This window comes from Athene cunicularia (assembly GCF_003259725.1).
Source record: "Athene cunicularia isolate RWA chromosome 10 unlocalized genomic scaffold, athCun1 chr10_part1, whole genome shotgun sequence".
Lineage (NCBI taxonomy): Eukaryota > Metazoa > Chordata > Aves > Strigiformes > Strigidae > Athene > Athene cunicularia.
The window spans coordinates 1,007,748-1,028,745 of record NW_020799112.1 but is presented as its reverse complement, the minus strand read 5'-3'; the positions used below and the strand labels follow the sequence as shown (position 1 = coordinate 1,028,745).

The window sequence follows — 20,998 nt, the reverse complement described above, 5'->3', positions numbered from 1 at the left end:
CCGGGGGGGGGTACGCCCAGGGCTCCCTCTGTCCCTCCTCTCCCTGACCTCCCGCCTCTCTCCTGACAGCGCCGCTCGGGACCGGCCGTTCCCCTCCAGCATCCTCGGCGGTGGCTCCGCTCCAGCAGCCAACACACGGGATTGAAATGACCTTGAAAGCCGGGAACAAGGGCAGCTCGCCGGATCCCGCCCGGGCTCGCTCGGGCCGAGGCAGCCCAGCTGCAAGTGCCTCCCTCCGGCTCTGATCCTCTTTTGGCTTTTTTTTTTTTTTTTTCGGGAGACGAAATCCCTGGCTCCCTCTCTCCTGCCTCCGCCGTGCGCTTCACCCTCGCTTGTGCCATCAGCGGGGAAAGGACCCGGTGAAAATCAAAGCGCTGCCGGAGGGGCTCCCGCCGGACTGGACGGCTTCCAGGCCGGATCCCAGCGCTGCGTAAGGGAAGGGAGATCCCGATCCGAGGGTGGGAGAAGCAACAGGCTTTGCCTGGCACAGCTGCGGCCCGGGAGGCAAACTGGGGCTCTCAGAGAGTCTGTGTGGGCAGGGACGGGGTGTTCACCTCTGTACCGAGGCTCCGGCAGCAAGATGACAAAGTTCTCCTTTTGCTGGGAACTCCTGCACCTGCCTGCGCTGCCTCCTCTCGGGGCTCCACGCTCCGACTTATTCTTGTTCTGCTCATACTTGGGGACACTCCGGGTGGTGATTTTTTTGCTGGAGTGGCTTCCTGCTAAAGACATTCCTTTGAGGAGCGTGATGGCATGTGCCGCTAGAAAGTGTTTTCCTCCCCTTGCTGGTGCTAGAAGTGGCTCTTGGCAGGGAAACTTCTCTGTTACCTGCGCCTGGAGCCCAACCTTCTTATCCAGTGCTCCCGAACCCTGCATCTCCATCCCTGCCACATCTGGGTATTGGTATGGAGCAAGTTCTGGAGAGGGGAGATGAGGCAGCTACTGTGATGCCTCAGTTGGGGCTGAGGGTGCTCCTCGCAGCCCCCAGACCCTCCCCGGAGCAGCCCGGTGCCAGCGCTGTGTCTGGGGACCGTCTGACCCGGGATGTGCCCCTGCTGGGAACCATAAGAGGGGGGAAAAGCAGGGCAGGACCAAGCAGCATTTCCAAGTGCTCTCCAGCCTCTGTCTCTTCTTTTTTTAGGGGATTTCTGTGTTTTTGGTGACCTCAGGGTGGCTTTCTCAATGTTCTCGCCTCGAGCAGGGGGTGCCTCTCCCCGTCCCTTGCGCGGTGCCCCTTGGCGTCAGCCCCGGTTCGGGCTAAATCCGCTCACCCGGATTAAGCAGTGCAACTGCTTGGGGATTTAAGGGATGATGTGGGGGAAGCTGGAGCGGGCTGAGCTCTGGAGGGGGAGGCTCCAGAGTGGGTCAGAGCCCCTTTTCCAGCACGAGTTTCGGCTTCAGGGCAGCATGGCATCACCTGGCAGAGGGTGTTTGCGGCACGGGGCTGCCCGTCCTGAAGGCATGGGGTGTCCAAGGAGCCAGGCAGGGAAAAAGCCTTTTGGTGCGATGCCAAGGGATGTTATTTTGGTGCTTCTTGTCAGCAGAGTCTCCCTTTGTTTCCAGATACATCCTTTAACCTGAGCTTCTAAAAAAAACCCCCCACAACCTCGGTGTGTTGATCCCGTCCCCACAATGCTTGTGCTCCGGGGCCATGCGAGCAGCTCGTTTACTTTGCAAACACCAGCAGCAGGGATCCAGGAGCTGGTTCCCGGCCTCGTCCTCACCGCATGGCACCAGTGACTCCTGTTTTGTTTTTCTTCAGCCCCATGTACGTGCTGCATCTTTGGGGAGCATCCCCTGTGCTTCCAGCCGGGATTCAGCCCTGCCTCTTTGCATCAGGACAGTTTCATTTGGACTCCTGAGGGAACATGGGCTCATGTGGTTTTGACTCTCAAGCCGTTTGGGTCTGGCTTTTGGAGTGTGGCAGCCCTGTCCTGGGTCTCCCTGAGTCTGTGGGGGATTATTTTAATGGGTTTCCCTTCGGATGAGCCCCTCAGAGCAGGAACAGGGTGTGTCTAGGGAAGTACAGGCAGTAAAAGAGCCCCTCTGTATGTAGGAAGCAGTTGGATATGGCTTCTCCACCTGGGCTCTGCTGCTTCGCCACGGCATCACCCCTGCGGGCACCGGGATGTGCTCCAGCTCCGCACTCGCCCTGCCTGCGGGTGCTCATCCTGCCTGCTGCCATCCTGCCTGTCCCCCACCTGCTCTGGCATCACCCCCTGCCCATCGAGCAGAGCTCCTTTCCCTTCGGTCACTTCCTCCCCGTCGGGCCGGTAGCTGTTTGCCGGCTCTGCCATGTTGTCGGAGCTCCTGGATTGCTGCTCCGGCATGGATCGTGCCCCGCTTTAGCTCTCCGTGCCAGAAGCACCGCGGCACATCAATCTCCGGTTGTGGTTTGCTGAGGGCGGAAGCGTCACCTTTTTGGCCTGTTGGGTGATAACCTTCCCTGTGTGGTGCTGGGAGCTTGTTTACTTTACCTGTGGCGGCCGATAAGCACCTTTGATAAAACTCATGAGAGTAAATAACAGGCTTTAACGAGAGGGGAGTGACTGAAGGAGGGAGGTGGTGCCCTCGGCCAGGGCTCTGCCTTCGGAAGATGGTGTTTTGCTGACCTGGAGGAGCAGACCCTGGCCCTCGCTGGCCAAAGTCTGCATCACCCCAGGGAGTTTTGCAGACCTGCGATTTTTCCCATCCCAACCTCCATCTTTTGAGGAGGAGAGGCTCTACTTTGGAGGGTGTTATCTGAGGCAGCAGGGAGGGAGCTGCCGCTCCTTGGCCACTTGGTTGCGAGCACCAGGGAGTTCCTGGCAAGAAATGCCCTTTTTTTTTTTTTTCTCCATGTGACTTGAGAAGTAGCAGAAATATTCTAGCTGTCCTTGAACGGCAGAAATACTAACGTCTCTGTGCAGACTGGGATTGAAGGGAACAGATTTACGGCTCTAAAACACGTCTCTCCCTTCTTTCCCTTCCCCTCCAGGGCTAACAGGCTTCTCCTTGAGGCACCAAGCTGATGCATGAAAAAGCAGCTCCCCTGAAGAGCCCCGAGCCCATGCACAGCCGTGAGAAACTGGAGGCATCCCACAAGGAGAAGAGTTTGGATTCCCTCGATGGCAGGTGAGGGGCAGCATCCCAGGACCTATGGTGGAGTATTTGTTCCTTTTTTCCTCCTGTTGTGACCTCCCGCAGCATCCCTGCTGCCTCCCAACCCCTGAATGCAACCCACCAGTTAGGGGTGGGCACAGAGGGTCCTCTCTTTGTTTTCCCCCTCAAATACTGGGTCTGTAAAAGCAGGAAGGGCAGAGGGGTTTGGGGAAGGGGACCGGTGTTCGTGCTGCTGGGAGGATTTCACTGTTTCTCCCTTCATCTGTGTGGTGGATGCCCCTGGCATGGCCAGAGTCGAGTCCATCCTCCTGCCCAGATGCATTCCCAAATTCCCATTTGTGCTTTTCCTGGGGAAACCTTGATCTGGGCGAAGCTGCTCATCGCCAGCTCCTAACATGTCCCAGGCTGCTGCTGGGGGCAGCTCTGGGCTCCTTCCCCCCACACTGGGGTGTGTTTTGAGCACAGGCACCCTGGTGCTGGTCCCTCCGCCGGCTCGCCGTCAGCCTGATGCCAGAGATCAGCCTTCTGCAGCCTTATTTAACCTCAGCAGTGCTCGCTGCTGTGATAAATTGCCAAGACATCCAAAATGTGGCTTCCTGGGGTCTCTCTTCCATACTCTGTGTCTTGCCTTGTCTCCTCTTGCAGCACATGTTTTGGGCAACAGGCGAGAGACCTGGGGCTCTTCACTTACCTGATTATTATTATTTTTCCTTCCAGTCTCCACTTGAGTGAAGCCCTGAAGGATGAAGACATCAAGAAATGCCACCGGGAAGTGGTAAGTCTTCGGCTTCATGAGCGAATGGGCTGGTTTGTTGTAGCCTGACCTTGGCCCTTTGCCACAGAGGAGCCTGCCTGGGGTCTCATATGTGGGCTTTGGGAGCTGGAGGTGAAGCTGCAGCTGTTCCTGCTGTAGGGCAGAAGCCCCTGCCTGTATTTTCAGGGGAGCTGATGATGATTTTTGGTGGCCCGTGATCTGCCTTGCAAACATTTTTGGGATTTTCCATCCAGAGCAAAGGAGAGAGGAGAAATCTTGACTGCAAGCAGTTTGGTTCCCGTCCATTTGCACCTTTCTGGTTCTTCAAATCATGCCCCCTACAAATAAGAGATGCTTTGGAAGAGGAAGGAGCAGAGGGAGAAGGCATTTTGTCTTTCCCTGTGAAAAAGATTGAGGAAAAAAACAGGTGTCTGGGGAGGTTAATAGATGGCAACAGGTTTGTACTGGGACCAGGGGCTGTTTCTTGACCTGTGGGCCGAGACAGCCTGGAGGTGGCTCGGAGGCGATGCCACAGTCCCCTCTGTGTCCCTCTATATCTCCCTGTGTCCCCCCAAAATGCTCCCACCGACACCCGCCAGCATCCTGGCATCTCTTCGGGAGGTGTCTAAGCCAACCCCAGGTGATGCTGAGCCTTGATCCTCTTAGGGCCCAGCTCATCCGGTGACAAGGTGCGTGGAGTAAAGGTGACCTTGTCACTGCGGGCAGGAGGGCTCTGCCTGCAGTGCTGCCTGCAAACCAGCCTCGCTGCCCCGGGGCCCTTCGAGCTGTGATGGACCTCTCCGTGTCCTGGCGAAGCATCTCATCCCTTGAATTTTGGGGGCAGCCGTCACCACCGTGGGGACAGCTGCGTCCCTGGGGAGCACCCCAAGGTTCGGGGCGCTGTCTTCTCCGGGGCAGGGGTCACAAATCTGCCTGCACTGCCTTACAGGACTAATTGAGCAGATTTAATGCAAAGCGCTGACCTGCTTCGGAGCCTTTAACTTATATACAGAATTATTTAAAGGCGAACCTGCTGAGCCTCCCTCTGTGGCTGCTGGCAGGCTTTGAAGAGGCACCGGGAATATAAATAGCTGGATGGAGCGGCGCGATGGGTGCAAAGCAAGTGTTGTCACCGTGCCCCGAATAAGGGAAGAGCTCGAGGAGGAGGAGGAGAGAAACCGCTGGGCAAAATAAATTGCCTGAGGACAAGCCCGGGAGAAAACCAGCTCCTTGCAGAGGCTCAGCAGCCTCCTTAGATGTTGGGAGAAATGTTTGTTTGGGAGGATGGCACAGCGTTTGCTGGCTGCTGGATTGTCCGACCCTCCTCTAGCCCTTCGTTTCCACCGTCCCCAACCTGGTGGGACCCCCCTGCGCCGGTCCCGGGTGCGGAGAGAGGAAGATTTCTTTGCAGGAGGGTGGTTTTGTTTTTTTATTTTTTTGGGTCTTTTTATCAGCAAGGTCACTGGATAACTTTGCTCTGCTTATTTTCAGGCTGCTAGCAAGTACAACTCCCAGTACCACAAACTGTTCAAGGACATCCCGACAGAGGAGAGCGTGCTGAAAGGTGGGTGGCATGAAAAGGGACGGGCACAGGGGTGGCAGGATCCGGCACACGGTCTGCCATGCCCCTCTCTCTGCCTTGCAGTTTGCTCCTGCGCGCTCCAGAGAGACATCCTCATCCAGGGAAGGCTTTACATCTCCCCCAACTGGCTCTGCTTCTACGCGAACCTTTTCGGAAAGGACATCAAGGTAACGGGGGGCCAGCTCACCTCAGTCCCATAGGGCTTGTAGTCCAGGCTTAACCCCTTCTGCACCCAAATACCACCAAAATCACTGTCAAAAGCCTCCGATGTGAAGGGGAGCACAGCTGTGCTTCCCCCTCTGATCACCTGCGGCATCTGCCTGGGGAAACCAAATATTGGTTTGGTTTAAAATTCCCTGATGCAAAACCTCCTACAAGCTGCAACAGCGTTTGGAAGAAGATCAAAGAGGTGGAGGGGGTGGGGGGTGTTGGGGGGTGGTGCAGATTTGAATCTCTCTTGGCTTTTCTTCTTGATTTACAATTTGATGTTTCCCTGTTAGTCTTGGGGCTGATGGAGATCTTGGGGAGAGACAACTTCCTTTAAAACTGGGCTGAAGAACTGAATTATTTATATCAGTCACTTTAAACAAATGTCTGATGGAAATACAGGGTTTCAATGAAGTTATCCTGTCATAAATTACATCCTGCCTTATTTTTAGCACTCCCCGAGCTTGCAGGGGGGCTGTTTTGATGGCTCTTAGAGAGACTCACTGGACGGTGCTTTCCCTGTGTCCTCACTGTTTCAAGTAGAAACTACCTCTGAGTTAAGATTAAGGGGGGGTGTGGGGGGTGTGCCATGACCTTTAATAAAAGCCAGGCTGTCTCTGGGAAATGCTGAATTCCGTGTCACTGCTCTGCTTGGGGCATAATTACGATGCGTGTTATATCTCTGTCTTGCAAAAGAAGCTCCCTGAGCTCGTGCTGTGCCTGTCCCTGCCCATCCCCGTGTCCTTTTGCCCTCCAGGTTGTCATCCCCGTGGTCTCTGTACAGCTGATAAAAAAGCATAAGACCGCTCGGCTGCTCCCCAATGGATTGGCCATCACCACCAACGCCAGCAGAAAGGTAATGCCAGCGGTTTGAGAGCAGGGAATGAAGAAATTCCCATCCCTGGCTGAAGGCGCAGGCTGGCTGGAGGCAAGCACTGCTCCCCGTGCTGGCAGCCAGCCGGGGAAAACACCGTGGCTTTGCTTTGCTTTCTGAATTTCACTTTGTTTCTGGGTGAACCAAAGCCCAAGTGAAATTCGGCGGAGCCTGACAAATCCCTGCCAGGCTCAAGCAAAACCTTTAAACTCCTTTAACGCAAGCAGGGTAAGGGTTTGGGCCAGTGTTCAACCCAAGCTGGCACAAAACAGTTAAAGGGCTGAATTTCCAGCTTTTAAATCACGTTGGGTGTTGTCGGCTGCAGTGAGCTGAGGTAGCTCTGCTCGGTGTGTCTGAGTCCTCACCTGCCCGGGGGCTATGGCAGCAGTGTGCCTTGCCTGGGAGGGAGTTATTCCTGCGGGATTTTGGGAGGGGGTGGTACAAGGCAGGATTTGGGCGTTTGAAGCGATCTGGTTGCTCTGCGCCTCGTGTAGGCTCTGCGTGGGGCAAGGCGAGTGCTGCCCCGATCTGCGGGGATGTTTTCTGTCACTCCTGGCCCCATTTGCTGCTGCGTCCCTCTGGGCTGAGTACAGGAGACCTCGTGGGAACAACAGCTGAGCAAAACGCCCCAAAAAAATCCAGGTCCAGGTTTTAGCAGGCTGCAAAAATAACAGCAGGGAAACTCTGCAGGGAGATGCCTGCAGGGGGGACACGGTGCTTGCCCGAAGGAGGGGAGATTCAAGGGCAGGACGTCTCTGCCTGTCCCCTGCCTGTGGAGAACTGGACTCGGGATGGGGGGGTGCCTCTCCCAGCAGCTTCTCTCGTTCTCTCGCAGTACATCTTCGTGTCCCTCATCTCCCGCGACAGCGTCTACGATGTCCTGAGGAGAGTCTGCACACACCTGCAGGTACCCTCCACCCCGCGTCAGATGGCGTTTCGATGGCCACAGGGCTCTGCGCTCACCCCCCGGTCTGCGTTTCAGGGAACAGAGTTCTTCACTGCCTTCAAGGCTTCAGACTGCTCCCCAGTCCCTCCCCGGTGCCCTGCTGGAGGGACAAAGAAGGGCAGGAGCTGTGCCCTGGGCACATCCTGTCCCCAGGAGCCACTGCTGGCCTTTTCTGGGACACGGATGACGGAAGCAGAACCTGGAGTTTCTGCTCTCTCCTAGGGCGTGGATATGAATTATTTATAATCTGGTAGTAATACTAGTTCTGCCACTCTGCAGATCACTGCCTTTTCCCCAGATCTCAAGTTTTAGGGGGAAGAAAAATGGTATAAAGTAAAAAAAAATTTGAATTAAAAAGTCTTAAGTGGGGAAGACATCCATTAGCCCTCGAGCTGGAGAGGAGGATTGTGAGGACCTCTTCTTCTCCCTGCCTTTGAAGCACGTGGGAAACGGTGCCGAAGCCCTTCCCCACCCAGAAGGGTGTCTGCCAGCTGTACTGGGACAGCAATTTGGGTGACTCAGTCCCATTGCTAAACTGTGGAATTTATTCTTTGAAACATGCTGGGCTCTGCCCAGATATTCCCTTTATTTTTCCCCCTGATGGTTTATCCCTTCTGCCAGGAGCCAAGGCTGGCACAGGAGCCCTCGGCTCAGCCATGGCCCCGTAAGATTTTTGGTGATGGGAAGCAGTGATGTGGAGCCCCGTTCTCTGCCAGATGCTATTCTTCGTCCCCAAGATCTCTATGATTGCAAGTTTTAAGCAGCTGCTCTTCGTAGGCTCATCAGAAAAGTCAAAATGAAATTTTCTGGCTCAGGTTGAAGCAGGGAGAGGTGGCACTATAACACCCATTTCTTTCTCCCCTTCAGGTTTCCAGTAAGAAGAGCTTGAGTTTGAAGGAGCTGACAGAGGAGCCTGACACTGTGTCACTGGTGAGGGTCAGGGCAGCTCTGGGAGAGGGAAGGATCCTCGTGAACTCATGCTGCAGGCAGGAGAGCGTCTGCCTGGTCCCCTCAGGGTGTTTAATGCCTTCCTGGTGTGCTGAGGTTTGGCTGGCAGCCACTGGCAGGGCACAGTCGGTCCTTTCCCCTTGCTGCCAACAATGGTTGTGGGAGGATGCAGCCGTCCCCTTCCTAGCTCATCCTCTGGGATCCTCATACCCTCACTTGGCAGAAATGGACGGGTCAAGAGAATGATTTGGAAAGCCTGCGGCTGAACACAAGCTGATGGCTCAGCCAGTTGGTCTTGGGGGTCCATTTATAGGTGGAAAAACGTCAGAGCTCTGCTCCTGCTGGCTGATGCTGTTTGCAGCTGTGAACATGGATAATGGGCCGGAAATGTGGCTGAATTATCCAGAAACCTGTGGGATGAGTGGGATGGCTCATAGCTGGGAGGTTGGAGAGGGAAGAGCCTGCTGAACTGCGGCGTGACCGAGGGGGCATGAGGGGCTGATTCCTGCCACCTTTGGCACATGGCAGGACTCGGCTCTGCTCGCGGTGGCTGCGTCCCCAGTGGCAGGATGTGATCTCTCTGTGAAACGTGCCCGTCCCTGTCTCCGCTCCGTCATGAAGCTGTTGGTGCTGTGTCTGTGCTTGGCTGTACAGGGATGCTGAGCAGGGTGTCCTTTGTGAGCTGGTGGCCCTGTGCATCAGGTTGGGTGCAGGAGGTGACAATTGGGATGGCCCTTGTGGGCCAGTGGCCATGCATGCTGGAACAGGAGGTGACAAGTGGGATGGTCTGGTGGCATCCCAGGGGTTGAAGGCACTTTTCAGGGGCTGGATCAGGAGCGATCCAGGCTGGCAGCATCTCGTGGTGCTTCTGAGGGATGTGGCCCTTCAGCAGCTCCAGTCCTGGGGGCTCTCACGTGGAGGATCCCCGTCTCATGGGCAGGTCCTTCTGTGGCAGTGGGAACTGGTGTCCCCACGGGGCCATCGTGGAGGACCAGCACCCCCTGAGGATGATGTTTTGGCTGTGCTGGTACTCGATGAAAATGCTGCAAGATTCAAGGCCGAATCTGGCCCCACCATGTCCTCGGCACTGCTGGTTTCATGGGAGAAACTGCTTCTGGCGGCACCGCTCACCCGGGGCTGTTCCTGCAGGAGGTGATCGTCCCCGAGGGCAAGTGGAGGAAGGTGTCACCTGCCTCGCTCTCACTGTCACTGCCAGACACCGACTACCAGTGCATCCACCGGACCTCTGTCAGCAGCCTGAGTGCCAAGGAGAGCTCCTTCACCTCCGAGGAGCCCCTGGTTTCAGGTGAGGGCTGTGTCTGACCCAGCAATATGGATTTGTGCCCTGCCCTGCATGTGGTGCTGGGTGTAAACCTCTGTAAATACACATTCCTCCATTGTCCACTCTCGTGGAGGGGATTTCTGCCTTATAGATGAGCAGGGTTGTGACTGGCAGTTGGTGATAGGGTCCTGGCTGTGGGGTCTGAGCCCTCAGCGTGTGCCTGTAACACTGTGCAGGCAGCATTAGCCCACAAGGGAGCAATATTTGATGCTTGAAGGCTCCTAGTTGCCAAAGGAGCACAGGAATCTGCCCCGTGTTGCTGTGCTGCTGACCTTGGGCTTGCATTTCAGAAAGTGCAATAAACACCGAGGAGGAGCTGGAGGTGGAGCAGAGCTGCGTGGCAGAGCTGAGACCCTCTGACTACCAGCTCCTGAAGATCTTCATTGTACTGTAAGTGTGCTGAGGGGGGGCACAGTGTGGGGAGTCTGGGGGTACACCAGGAATGTCCATCTCAACCACCAGCTGCTGAATACTTCTGCTTGTTCCTCTGCTCCCAGCATCTGCCTCCTGGTCGTGTCCTCCTCATACCTGGCATTTCGCATCTTCCGTCTGGAGCAGCAGCTCTGCTCTCTGAACCGGGACTACCTCTCCCGTGGGCACAGGAGGTGAGGGACCCTCGGGGACACTTTTGCTGGTACGTCACACCATGAGTGAAGAATCTGAGGGCTGTGTGTAAAGAGCAATGGCTCTGTGACATGTCCCAGGACACTGTCCCTTATCCTGTGCTTGCCGTTGCAATGGCAGATCGTCCCCACGCAGTAGATGATTCCATCAACTGCTAGTTTGAGCCATCAAGGAAAGCTGTCCCTGTGACTTTCAGCCCTTGGCAAAAGGTTTCCTTGTGGGTTTGGGGCTGATTCTCCAGTTGCAGGAAGCACCAGGGCATCTCAGTGGAGCTGGGCTATGCCCTGGGGCTAACGCAACCGTGGGCATCAGCAAGGGATGGACAGGAGTGGGTTCCCCTGGCTCAGGGACATCAGGGGGCCTGGGCAGCAGGCTGGGTTACCCTGCCTCTGTGGCTACTTGTCCTGTTACCCTGCTCTCTGCTTGCAGGTGACCGTTACCCCAGTGCTGGCTGAGGAGAGAGGCCGAGACGGTGGCACCCTGCAAATGGATCCCGGTGCAGCATCCTCCCGGCCATGGCTATTGCATGTGGCTCGGCTTTCCCTCGGCCAGTAAAATGGGACCAACTATCTTCTCTCTTCCTACTGGCACCCATTCCCAGTGGGACCACCCGGCCGGCTCATGGCCACTGGTGCCAACTCCCCGTCCCACTGGAAAACTGTTTTCACCCTGGGATGCTGCTGCACCATAGCACCAGATGATGGCTCGGAGCTGCCGAGCAGTTAGAGCTCCCCTTAGGACTTGCTGCTAAAATGGGTGCTGGTTTTTATTCCAGACTTGGGTTTTTCTTATGAAAAGATGACCTTAGGCTCACTGGGAACCCCAAAATAATGTTCATGCGTTGCTGCTGCTGCTCTGGGTGAGGTCTGGGCAGCAGCTCTGGGCTGAACCCGCCTGTTCATCCCTGTCTCAGTACCCTGGGGTTGCGGCCAGAGGAATGGTCCCAACCTGGGGTGCTGCAGGGACAGGGAGAAAGGAGCCACCAGCCCTGTGGGGCATCATTTATCCCAGCACCCAAGGGTGGGGGTACAGTCCAGGTCCCCCCCCCACTTCTGCTGGGCTCCGTAGTAGTCCCCAGCCCTTCCCTCTTGGAGCATGGGGCCACCTTGGGGTGTGCATGTGTGTTTGTGTCCTGCAAAGCACTTTAGGGTCCCCCAGACCAGGCGTCCTTGCTGGGGACCTCACCTGGCAACGGTGTCGGACCAAGGCTTCGGTTAGCGCCGCTCACCTCATTAAGATGTCCTGAAAGGAGCTCGCAGCTGGCACCAGTGACCCTCCTGGATGGCAGTGTGACTGTGCCCTGGTTTGTGTTAACCCCATCACTGCACGGAACCGAGTGCTGCAGGATTTGTCCTGCAGGATTTGTCCCACAGCCTCCCCTGGGAGCATGCTGCGGCAGCAGGTGATACCTGTGTGATTCCTTTTGTTTTTCTTTCCTATTTTTTGGGAACTACAAGTGTTGATGGGGCCAAATCCCTGTGCCCTGGGGAAGCGAGCTTGCTGCTCGCTTCGGGCTCGGAACGGCTTTTAAATGAAAATAAACCCAGGATTTTCTAGCACGTCGCTGTCTGCTGCCAGCATCCTTGCAGCAGTGCCAGGCTGCGAGCCCCAAAACAGGGTACTCCAGAATCTGCACTGTCCCAGTGCCCCTTCAGTGGCTGCATCCTCAGAACGTGGATTGCAGGGGGACAGCCCTGTCGTCGCACAGACTGGGGGATACCAAGCTGGGGGTACAGCCCGGACTGGGGCAGGGGGGCCAGCGTGGCTTTTGGGGCCCACCCAGTGCCAGGGATGCTCCGGGCGTAGGGGATGGGGAAATTTTTTCACTAGATGGCAGCAGAGACCGTGTGATATGACACTCGAGCAGGTGGCAGGGCCGCCCTGGGAACAGCGGATGCCCCATCCTGCTGGGGTGGACGGCGTGAGCCTTTCTCCTCCTCCCTGAGCATCTGTAACCCAAATCCTCCCTACCAGCCTGGCCCATGCAGCAAAACACATGAAAATTTCCCAACTTGAAAGCCACACCGGAGGTGGTGTTGGCAAAGCGGGGACTGGGGTGGTGTCACCTAATTTTTTCAGGAGATTTAGCACCCTGGAGTGCTGGAGGGGTGCTCTGTTGTTCGGCCATGTTTCTGGCTAAACTGTTGAAGCTGCTTCTTCAAAGCCCTGGTGTTACAGGGCTGTCAGAGCCTTTGCTTTTGTGGGTGACCTGGCAGATGAAAACTGCCATCCTGCTGCCACTCTGTCCCTGCTGGGGCCTCACCCAGCTCATTTTCCTGGTGCGGCGGTTGAAACGGATTTGAAGGGGTTTGGGGATGTTTTTTCTAAAAACAAATAGCTGCTCAATGGGTTCAACCTCAAAGTGGGGCTTATGGCCTCAAAAATTAGGTTTAGCAATTTAGGACTGGGGTTATTTTGGTCTTGTGTGCCCAGCCTGGTGGTTTTTGGGTGCTCCACAACATCTGATATAAAGCAAGTACATGAGGTCCCTTGTCCTCAGTGCCCGGGCCAGGTGTGAATGGGGGTGATGGCCACCTTGGCTCCTCTTGGGCTCTTTGGTTAAAACCAGTGGTGGGACAACCCGTGGGTGCAGTTGGCTGACATGGAGAAGATTTGGAGGAGCTCTGGGATGCACCCCTGGTGTGGTTTGGGGGTGTCCCTGCTGCTGGAAGTCAGTTGCAAGGCTCCAGTTTTGTTTTCCAGCTGCTGTCTGCCTGCCTGGTCAGTGCCTGTTTACTCTCCCGGCGACGCCCTGCTTGAGCTTATTTGCTTTTCTTTGTGTAAAGAAATGCCACGTAAAAGCCTTGTGTGCAGGAGACGTCCCCTGGGTGCTCACCTTGCTGGCTCTGGCAGCCCTGCCCTGTCCCTTGGGGACAGGGACAAGGAGCACAGGGCACCCACCAGACAATCACAGCCCCTGACCTCACGTCCCCCTGATGCTCCCCCAGTTGCACCCACCAACCTGCCTTCTTACCTGTGCTCCTCCCCAGCCCAAATCGACCCCTAAAAACAGGATTAGGAGATTAAATCAGCTTCTATGGCTGCCTCGCTACCACACAAGGCGTGGCAGGGGTTGTCCCGGGGCTCACTGGCCGATTTCTGCTCGGTTCCACCTGCTGCAGGGCACGGTGGCCGAGAAGCTGCTGTGAGCCACGTGGCTCTGCCTGCGGGTCACAACCACTGTGGCCGTGATACTGCTGCACAAGGCACGGCGAGGCAGCAGGAGCCACTGCTTCTCAGTGGGGATCCAAAAAGAGATGGGATGATGCTGGCAAGCGCCCGGTTTGGTTTGTTTTATTTTGGAGCTGGGAGCAGCAGTGATGTTGCTCCAGCAAAGCCCCACAGCGTCCAAAGTGAATCCCCTTGGTGAGTGGCTCGGTCCTGTTTCAAGCACCTCTTGGATTTTTGTCTCCAGCTGAGTGGTGGAGGGGGTTTTCCAGGGAGGCTGGTGCTGGAGGGAGTCCCTGGCAGGAGGGGAATGACCGCGGCCCCGTTTGGCCCCACCACTGCCGGTATGTGTTCGTTTGGGTGTTTTGGAAGAGCCTGGGCTGCGGCTACTTACCTTTCTCTTAGCAACCAGGGAAGTTTAAGCTCTTCTTGCAGTTCATCACCTCGGTGCTGTGCTGGTACACACACCAGTGGGGCTGGGTTGATGGCAATGGGTGAAGAGCTCCAGGTTAAAAATAATGCTTCCCCCTTTCCTTTCCTGAGGGTTGTATTTAACCTGGATTTCCCTGATCCAGCTGGCATGCTGGGTGTGGTTGCTCTGCTAGACACCACCTGAGCAACCTGCTCTTTGCTTCTCATGAGGTTAGAGATTATTCCTTATCCTGCAACGACATCACATTTTAATTTTTTTTTTCCCCACTGCTAAGCCTGTTTTTAATGAGAGGATCTGCTCCAAGATCCCAGCCATCATCCAGCACAGTAGGAAAAGAGTTTCAATTAGAAGTGTATTAAGGACTTCTTGGGCTTCAAGGAGACCGCAGTTATCTTTGGCTTTTATACCTCAAACTCTGTCCTTTTGTTCTCCCTGGTGTGTTTTTTTTTTATCTTGAGTAACAGAACTGGTTTTGTGCTAGAGGAAGTAGCGACCGCCTTGTATGCTCTGACTACAGTGAACGCTAACGAGGGTTGGGGAGTGCTGACGAACCCTCCCCAAATGGAGGTGACCTAAAATTGTAATGAAAAAAAACCCCAAAACCTTCAAAGAGTGAGCGTTGCTTTTCATCTCAATTAAGTTTCCTTTCCTAGGATTGGGTTTCTCAGCTTCCTGTTATTTCCAGCAGTTCAGAGTCAGGTTTTAATTTATAATAAGAGCAAGCAGGGGTGGGGGACAAAAAAAAAAAAAAAAAAAAAAAAAAAAGTGCTATCCCATACAGCCATCACCCATCTGAAGAAATTTTTTTTTTTCTCCATTCTTTAATTAATTGTACCATTTCCTTTGGCATTTCATCTTTTCACATTGACATCCCAACATCAGGTTTTCAGGGGTAAAAGTCCTTGCTGGTAAAGCCTAGACTGCTCCAATACCACTAGCAGGAGGCACAAATTAGAAATAGCCATGATAAAGCATTTTGGGGCTTGGTTTTAAAGGGCATTTGCTAAACCTGGCTTGGAACAGCAATGCCTGTAGTCAATTACAGCCACCTAACAAGGGTGGGTTTGCTTGCTGGGTAAAGGCAGAGAAGTCTCTTTGGCAACCCATTTTGCCACAGCAATTAGTGTAAAATTTCACTGTGGAGAGGAGGATTTCTTTGAAAGCAAAGTGACTTTTCTCTTTAGAAGTTCAAAGGCTAGTGATTTTCAGAGGGGACTTAGGCTTTTCCAAGAGGGAATGGGGTGTTTGGGGGGTGTAGCCATGCTGGAGGGGTTACATTCTTCTTTGGGACAATCCTGTGCATGGGCATCTCCCTCAGGCACTGGGGGTGCTGCCTCACGGCAGGGGAAGGCAGCTTTTGGAGGGGGGCTGGACCTGCACCTTGCTCACTTCTGTGCCAGTTTGGTGATGAGAGCTTTCCACTCCGATCTCTTCTGTGTGATGTAGGAGGGGGTGAGGAGCTGCAGCAAAGGCTCCGGCCGGCCCCTGAAGTATCCCTGACACAGAGCCTCCGCGTTGCAGATCACGTACATCCCACAGTCATAGCTGTTCTGCTGGGCAGGCGCCTTCTCCTCCACAAAGGTTGCTTTGCTCCCTCTTTTGTCCAAGAAGTCCTCCAGCTTCCCTGCCACTTGCTTGGCATGGACAGAGTTGCATTTACTGTGGGAATCATAATGGGCAAAGCACTTTTTGTCCCTGAAATAAACCAGTAAGCTCCAGTGGGTGCCCCCAGCAACCTGGTTGGAGTTATCATTGATAGGCAAGAACACCAGCTTCTTGTGGAGAAGGTCCAGCGGTTGAAGGAATATGGCTATTTCTTCCTGACTAAGGGCACATTTAATGAACTGAGCCACTTCGGGGCTGATAAAACAAACCTGATCGCTAAATTCTTGGAACTGGTGGTTGGTGAAGTACTCGAAGGCAAACCCTATTATGTGATCGTTAAGCCAGTTTGGGGGCTCCAGCAAGGCAACATCCGACTGCCTCAGCAAACTGTCCATGTAGCTGAGAACAACAGGGTCCATCCTGAGCAGGTCGGGGCTGTGGCACTCCAGGAAACTTCAAAAGCTGAAACAGAGAAAGGAAAGATGAATTAAGGAATCAGATCACACCTGGGACAAGATACAGTGCAACAGACATTTTGAGTTCCTTCTCAGCAAGGAAAAAGCAGTGAGCAGAAGCCCAGGTTTCCCAGATGGATATTTGAAGGACCAGCAGATGAGCAGCTGGAGGACATGTAGCTCCTCATCTGCAGCCTGTGATGGGCTGAGCCGGGCTCTTCTGCTGCTCCAGGAGCAGTGTGTGGCTCCAATCAGATAAATGTTTCATTGTTATGATCTTAACCTCAAAGCAAAGTGATTTCAAAGCAGTTCCAGCTTGGGACCTGCAGGCACTCCTTCACAGTTCTGTGCTTTGCACAGAAACCATACGTGATCCAGAAGTCGGTCGGTGTTTTGGTGTTTCAGTGTTTCACCTGCACAGTGACAATCACTGTTATTCTTTGCATCACTGAGATTCCTTAAACAAAAGTCTTTCTGGGGCTGTCTGACAGGCATATGGTCCCTTTTGCCTAGCAGATAATGCCACAGCTCGGTGCCAGATGCATGACCTGTTCCAGGAAAACCTGCTAGCCCACCAGCACAGGAGGCAAGGCGGCGATGAGTAAGGAGAAACAAAGCAAAACAAGATCACAAACAAACCAGTTCCCTACCGTGGGAATCTTTAGGACAACTCTCTGCCTAGCTGGTAGAGATTTCAATAACTCAAGTACCACCGAAGCTGGATGATCCACAAAATAATTTTTTAGCTTGGGCTTTAACTTGCCAAACTTTTGCTCACAAAAGGAGAAAGCACTCGTGGGTACGCCAAGGGGTGAAGAGCCCTGCAGGCTTCCACTGGTGACATTCACCTGTGAACAGAAGTGACCAATCATGCCAACCCACGCTTTCCAATCTTTTACTCTGCTACTTTGTCCAGGCTACGCTCTTCCCTCTTAATCTGTGCCTGATTTCCACAAATAGAGGCTGCTTATCCTTAAAGAAGGCACCTGGAAATTCAAGTAGATTGAAACACCTTGTTCTCCCCACCCATGCGTTTGAGGACATACTCAAGTGACTTCCAACAGGTCTTCCAGGCAAGACTACTCCTGACTCCTTTCTGTTTATCAGGTTATCCATGTATCTACTAATTCTGGTCTTTCTACCAGTCGTATCATTCCTTTTCAGAAGCTGTTGCATTAGCTGCCTTTCCATCCCGGGGGGATTAAAGTGTGTTTTAAGAGGTTGCACAGCACACTAGCAGGTGCTACTCAATAAACAACACGAAACTCACTGGCACCAGACTAGGATTTAGGAGGAGATCTTCCTAAGAGAAACTGTTGGTTTAAACCCCCTATATCCACCCCAGTTTTCCCTTTGCTCTCACATCCCCCATCCTGCGCTCCTCAGCTGCTGCGTTGAACCATCAGCCCCCGATGCTTCTTGCCTTGCCAGGACAGGGCTAGAAATGCCACAGCTGGGGGCAGCGGTGACATGGGGCTGGTTTGGCCTCACCCTTTCCTCATCTGTCCCAGCATGAAAACATCTTAGGATTTCTTAAAGCACAGTGAGAAAAGTAATAACAATAAGATTATTTTAATATGATTCACTATAAAGAAGACACTAATTATCCATTATGATTGGGGGAAATAAAAAATCGTGTGTTGTTTACATGATAGGAAGAGGTAGATTTGTGCTTCTTATTGTGACATAAATCATGAAAAAAATCTTTCCTGGCCAGTTATGCATAAATTAAGAGAGATTTATCTCCAAAAAAATCTTAGCAAGGTCACGTCACATGTGACTTGCAAATAACAGAATGGATGAAGCATGCTGCATGTGTAATACATCGGAAGGAAGGGCCGAGGTAGCATATCTGGGGCTTGAGAAAGCTAATAACTATTTGTGTATCGCTGATAGATCCAGAAGATGCCAAGCAGCAAGAGTCACTAAAAAGGAAGGGGAGCAGTCATTGTTATTTATACTGAGCCAAACACAATGGTATTTGGACACGCTTCTTACGTTAATGAACTCAAAGTATTTCCAAGTTTGTGGAGCAAATCCTTTGCAACAGCCTGCAGTATAAAAACAAAACAAAAAATCCAAACTAAGTCCCAGCAACTCTGAATGTAGTCTTGTTTAAAGAGCTGTACATTCTGCAAGCTTAGAAGCAAACAGTTTGTGGGTTTAACAGGGTCACTGCTGAAATACTTTTTGCATGTGCCCATACAATGCCCCAAATTTTCCTTTACTGTGTGTTTTTTCTGCTTCATCTTCTCCCACAGATGCACGAAATACAGCACATAGCTTTCCACTCAACTCCAAATGGGATTACGGGCTAGGGAAGGAAGGATTTGTATTCTGTTAATTTTCCACTCTGCAGAAACATAGCTTGGGTTTTTTTTTCAGTAAAGTTAGGAGAAAAAAAAAAAAGACATTTGGCAACTTCCTACAGTCAGGAAGGGAGAATGGTTATAGCAAATGCTTAATTGCCACTAGCTACTACTTTTAATTTTACTACCATCTGGTATTTGTGAAACTGCTTGTGAGTTCTGCAGGATGACTCATTGCGTGCAGCACACAGCTTAAAGGAAAACCCTTTGTAGGCTCTGACGCCTTTGAGCCACTTAAGGTAAAAAACGAGGACCAAAACTGCATAGTGGAGCTGTGAAATGCCATCAGAGAGGCTGTTTTGTGCGGGAGAACCTCCCAGTTAAAGCAAAAGACGAATCTGCAGGGAAGCTGGACTGTGGATCTGAACAGCCCTGACATTAAGGGGTATGGAAATGCAGTCACAGATCACAAGCAGCTCTGCTCACACACAGCCAGGACTTGCTTCCTGAAGGCTCAGGCACACTTTGTTCAGAACTTTTCATCAAAATAGGAATAAATACTGACGCAGGCCTGGAACATTTGCTGGAGGTTGCCAATAAGTGTCTTGCTAGTTCATTTTATTTGCATATTAGTAGTTGGAATTTGTGCAAACTCTGTGTAAACCTCATCTTCTTGGAAGGATATTAATCTGCCCCGTTTCAAGTGCAAAGATAAGCACACCAGGGAGAGAAAAAGGAGCATTTCAATAAAAATGTCATCAAGCCAACCAAGATGAAATCACCCATTTCATTTACACATTTGAAAACAGTGCCGTCTTGCATCAATATGGCAAGAAGTTTCTCTCATCTCAAAAGTTATATCAATTTAACAAACAAGCCACCGTCATTAGCGCAGATTTGATCCATAAACTGCTGGGATCCTTTGTGTCCAGGATGCAAGGCAAAGCATGCGTTTTGTAATACTTGACAAAAAACCACCAAACCTATTATTTTCACAACATTAAAGGCAGCTACCTTCTGCATGTAATTGTGTTGCACTCTGAAGGCAGCACTTGAGAACCAGGGAATGAAACTCCCTAGTAATTGAGCGTAAATAGTCAGTGATGGAGAAAAGAGAGCATAAATTAAAGATGAATCAGATTCCTAAAGTCTACTTTAATAAATTAAAGGTACTAAGAACATCCAAAGTGAATATTTTAAGGTGTCATGTCACTAAACTCCTGTATGAAATTCAAAGAATATGGAGGTAAAAGCCACCTGCAAGACAAATTATTCAGACTTTACCGGGGAAGAGTAGGAGGGAAGGAGAAGTTTTTGGCAGCTTGACTGAGATCTTTGGAATGATCAAGAGTAAAAGGCCCCATGATTGCACCACCAGACACGTTTACTGAAAATACAGTTTTTAGACACCATGTCAATGCTTTTAATAGCAGTTGTTGTTAATGGTAGTAAAATCAGACAAGGAACATCAATTTCTATTTATCAGTGTGAGCTGGGCTACCAGCAACAGAGCCTCTGTACTCATCTGCCTCCTAACAGAGCCAGAGAAGAAGCTCAAGCAAAATTAAACGACTAAGCCAGAAAAGAAGCGCACTCATCTGTTCTTGTGTTAAATATAAGCAATCTCTTTGCAGCCTACAGATTATAATTCCTGTATGATACAAGAACACAGCCTTTGCAAGTTCAATAGCCCCGAACACCAGACTCTGAAGAAAACATTCCCAATTTCTGTATGCGCAGACAATGCCCAAACCTTTCTGTTCCTGACAAATCCCCCACACCAGCCATGTGCAGCTGCTCCACAAAAACTCCAGAACCCTGCTTTGTTTCACAACATCTCACAGGGCAGTAAACTAAAAGCCAGAGGAGCTACACCAAATGCTACTAAATCAAATGTGTTCTGCTCCCCATGATGGGGTTGGTCAAAGTGTTAAGTTTAACAAGAAAAAACCCCGGCAACCTGGACACCTGAGGATGAGAGATGCCACCGAGACTCCCAGAAGTAGCGATGGGAAACCCCTCAGCTCGGCTCATCGAAACGACGTTAGATCGGACGTCGATGGATTGCATTCACCTGCTTTGAGAAAGTTTATTCGAGAGGGTAGCGGGAAGCGCTGGGAGGGAATATCATTTGCCTGAAACACCTGAAGGTCGCGGGAATTCGGTCAGGGTCGGGCTGACCCTGCCCGATGGAGACGCGACCCACGGCACAGAGGAGCGGCTCGCCTGACCGTGAACCTCGCCGGTCCCGGCGGCCGCAGTTGGTGCCGGTCGGGGTCAGAGCATGGGAGTAGCCTCCCAGGGAAAAGCTCGCCCGTCCCGCTTCCATTTCTACGGATATATAAATGAGAATTAAGGGGAGAGGAGAGGGTTTACCCGGGCTGGCGAGGCCCGGGCCGGGCCCGGGAGCAGAGGCAAGGCCGGGGTGGGGAGCAGGGCCTGGCCCGGGACCACCCAGTAGTACTGCTCCCTGCGAGCCCACCCAGGCCAAGTTATGGCGGGCAGCTCCGGCTCGACACCCGTGCCGGCAACGCGGCTCCGTATTTAACGATTTTAACCATTTTCCCCTCAAAACGCGCTCTAAAGCCTCCAGGCCCGGTGGAGGCCGGCATGGACCCCCAACGGCTACGGCTTGCGCGCCCACCGGGC

General features: G+C 52.7%; 2 protein-coding genes across 6 annotated transcripts; one reads left to right on the top strand and one right to left on the bottom strand.

The window, feature by feature from the left end:
* Positions 1-6: 6 nt before the first annotated feature.
* GRAMD2A (GRAM domain containing 2A) lies at positions 7-11,938 on the top strand. 5 transcript variants are annotated; one of them, XM_026855935.1, is made up of 12 exons: positions 7-430; positions 3,001-3,114; positions 3,820-3,877; positions 5,348-5,420; positions 5,502-5,605; positions 6,403-6,501; positions 7,355-7,426; positions 8,333-8,395; positions 9,563-9,719; positions 10,046-10,145; positions 10,253-10,360; positions 10,809-11,938. In XM_026855935.1, the coding sequence occupies exons 2-12, from the start codon at positions 3,011-3,013 to the stop codon at positions 10,810-10,812; spliced, it is 942 nt and encodes a 313-aa protein (XP_026711736.1). In that variant the 5' UTR covers positions 7-430; positions 3,001-3,010; the 3' UTR covers positions 10,813-11,938. The 5 variants fall into 5 exon arrangements, with proteins under 5 accessions (XP_026711736.1, XP_026711735.1, XP_026711738.1 ...); XM_026855934.1 differs by having other exon boundaries at positions 2,987-3,114; XM_026855937.1 differs by having other exon boundaries at positions 2,978-3,114.
* A 2,858-nt stretch (positions 11,939-14,796) lies between these two features.
* On the bottom strand, positions 14,797-20,648 carry SENP8 (SUMO peptidase family member, NEDD8 specific). Its single transcript, XM_026855940.1, has 2 exons — positions 20,494-20,648; positions 14,797-16,047 (listed from the first exon to the last, which is right to left on the bottom strand). Exon 2 carries the CDS (start codon positions 16,002-16,004, stop codon positions 15,366-15,368), a length of 639 nt encoding a protein of 212 aa, XP_026711741.1. The 5' UTR covers positions 16,005-16,047; positions 20,494-20,648; the 3' UTR covers positions 14,797-15,365.
* Between the last annotated feature and the right edge of the window lie 350 nt (positions 20,649-20,998).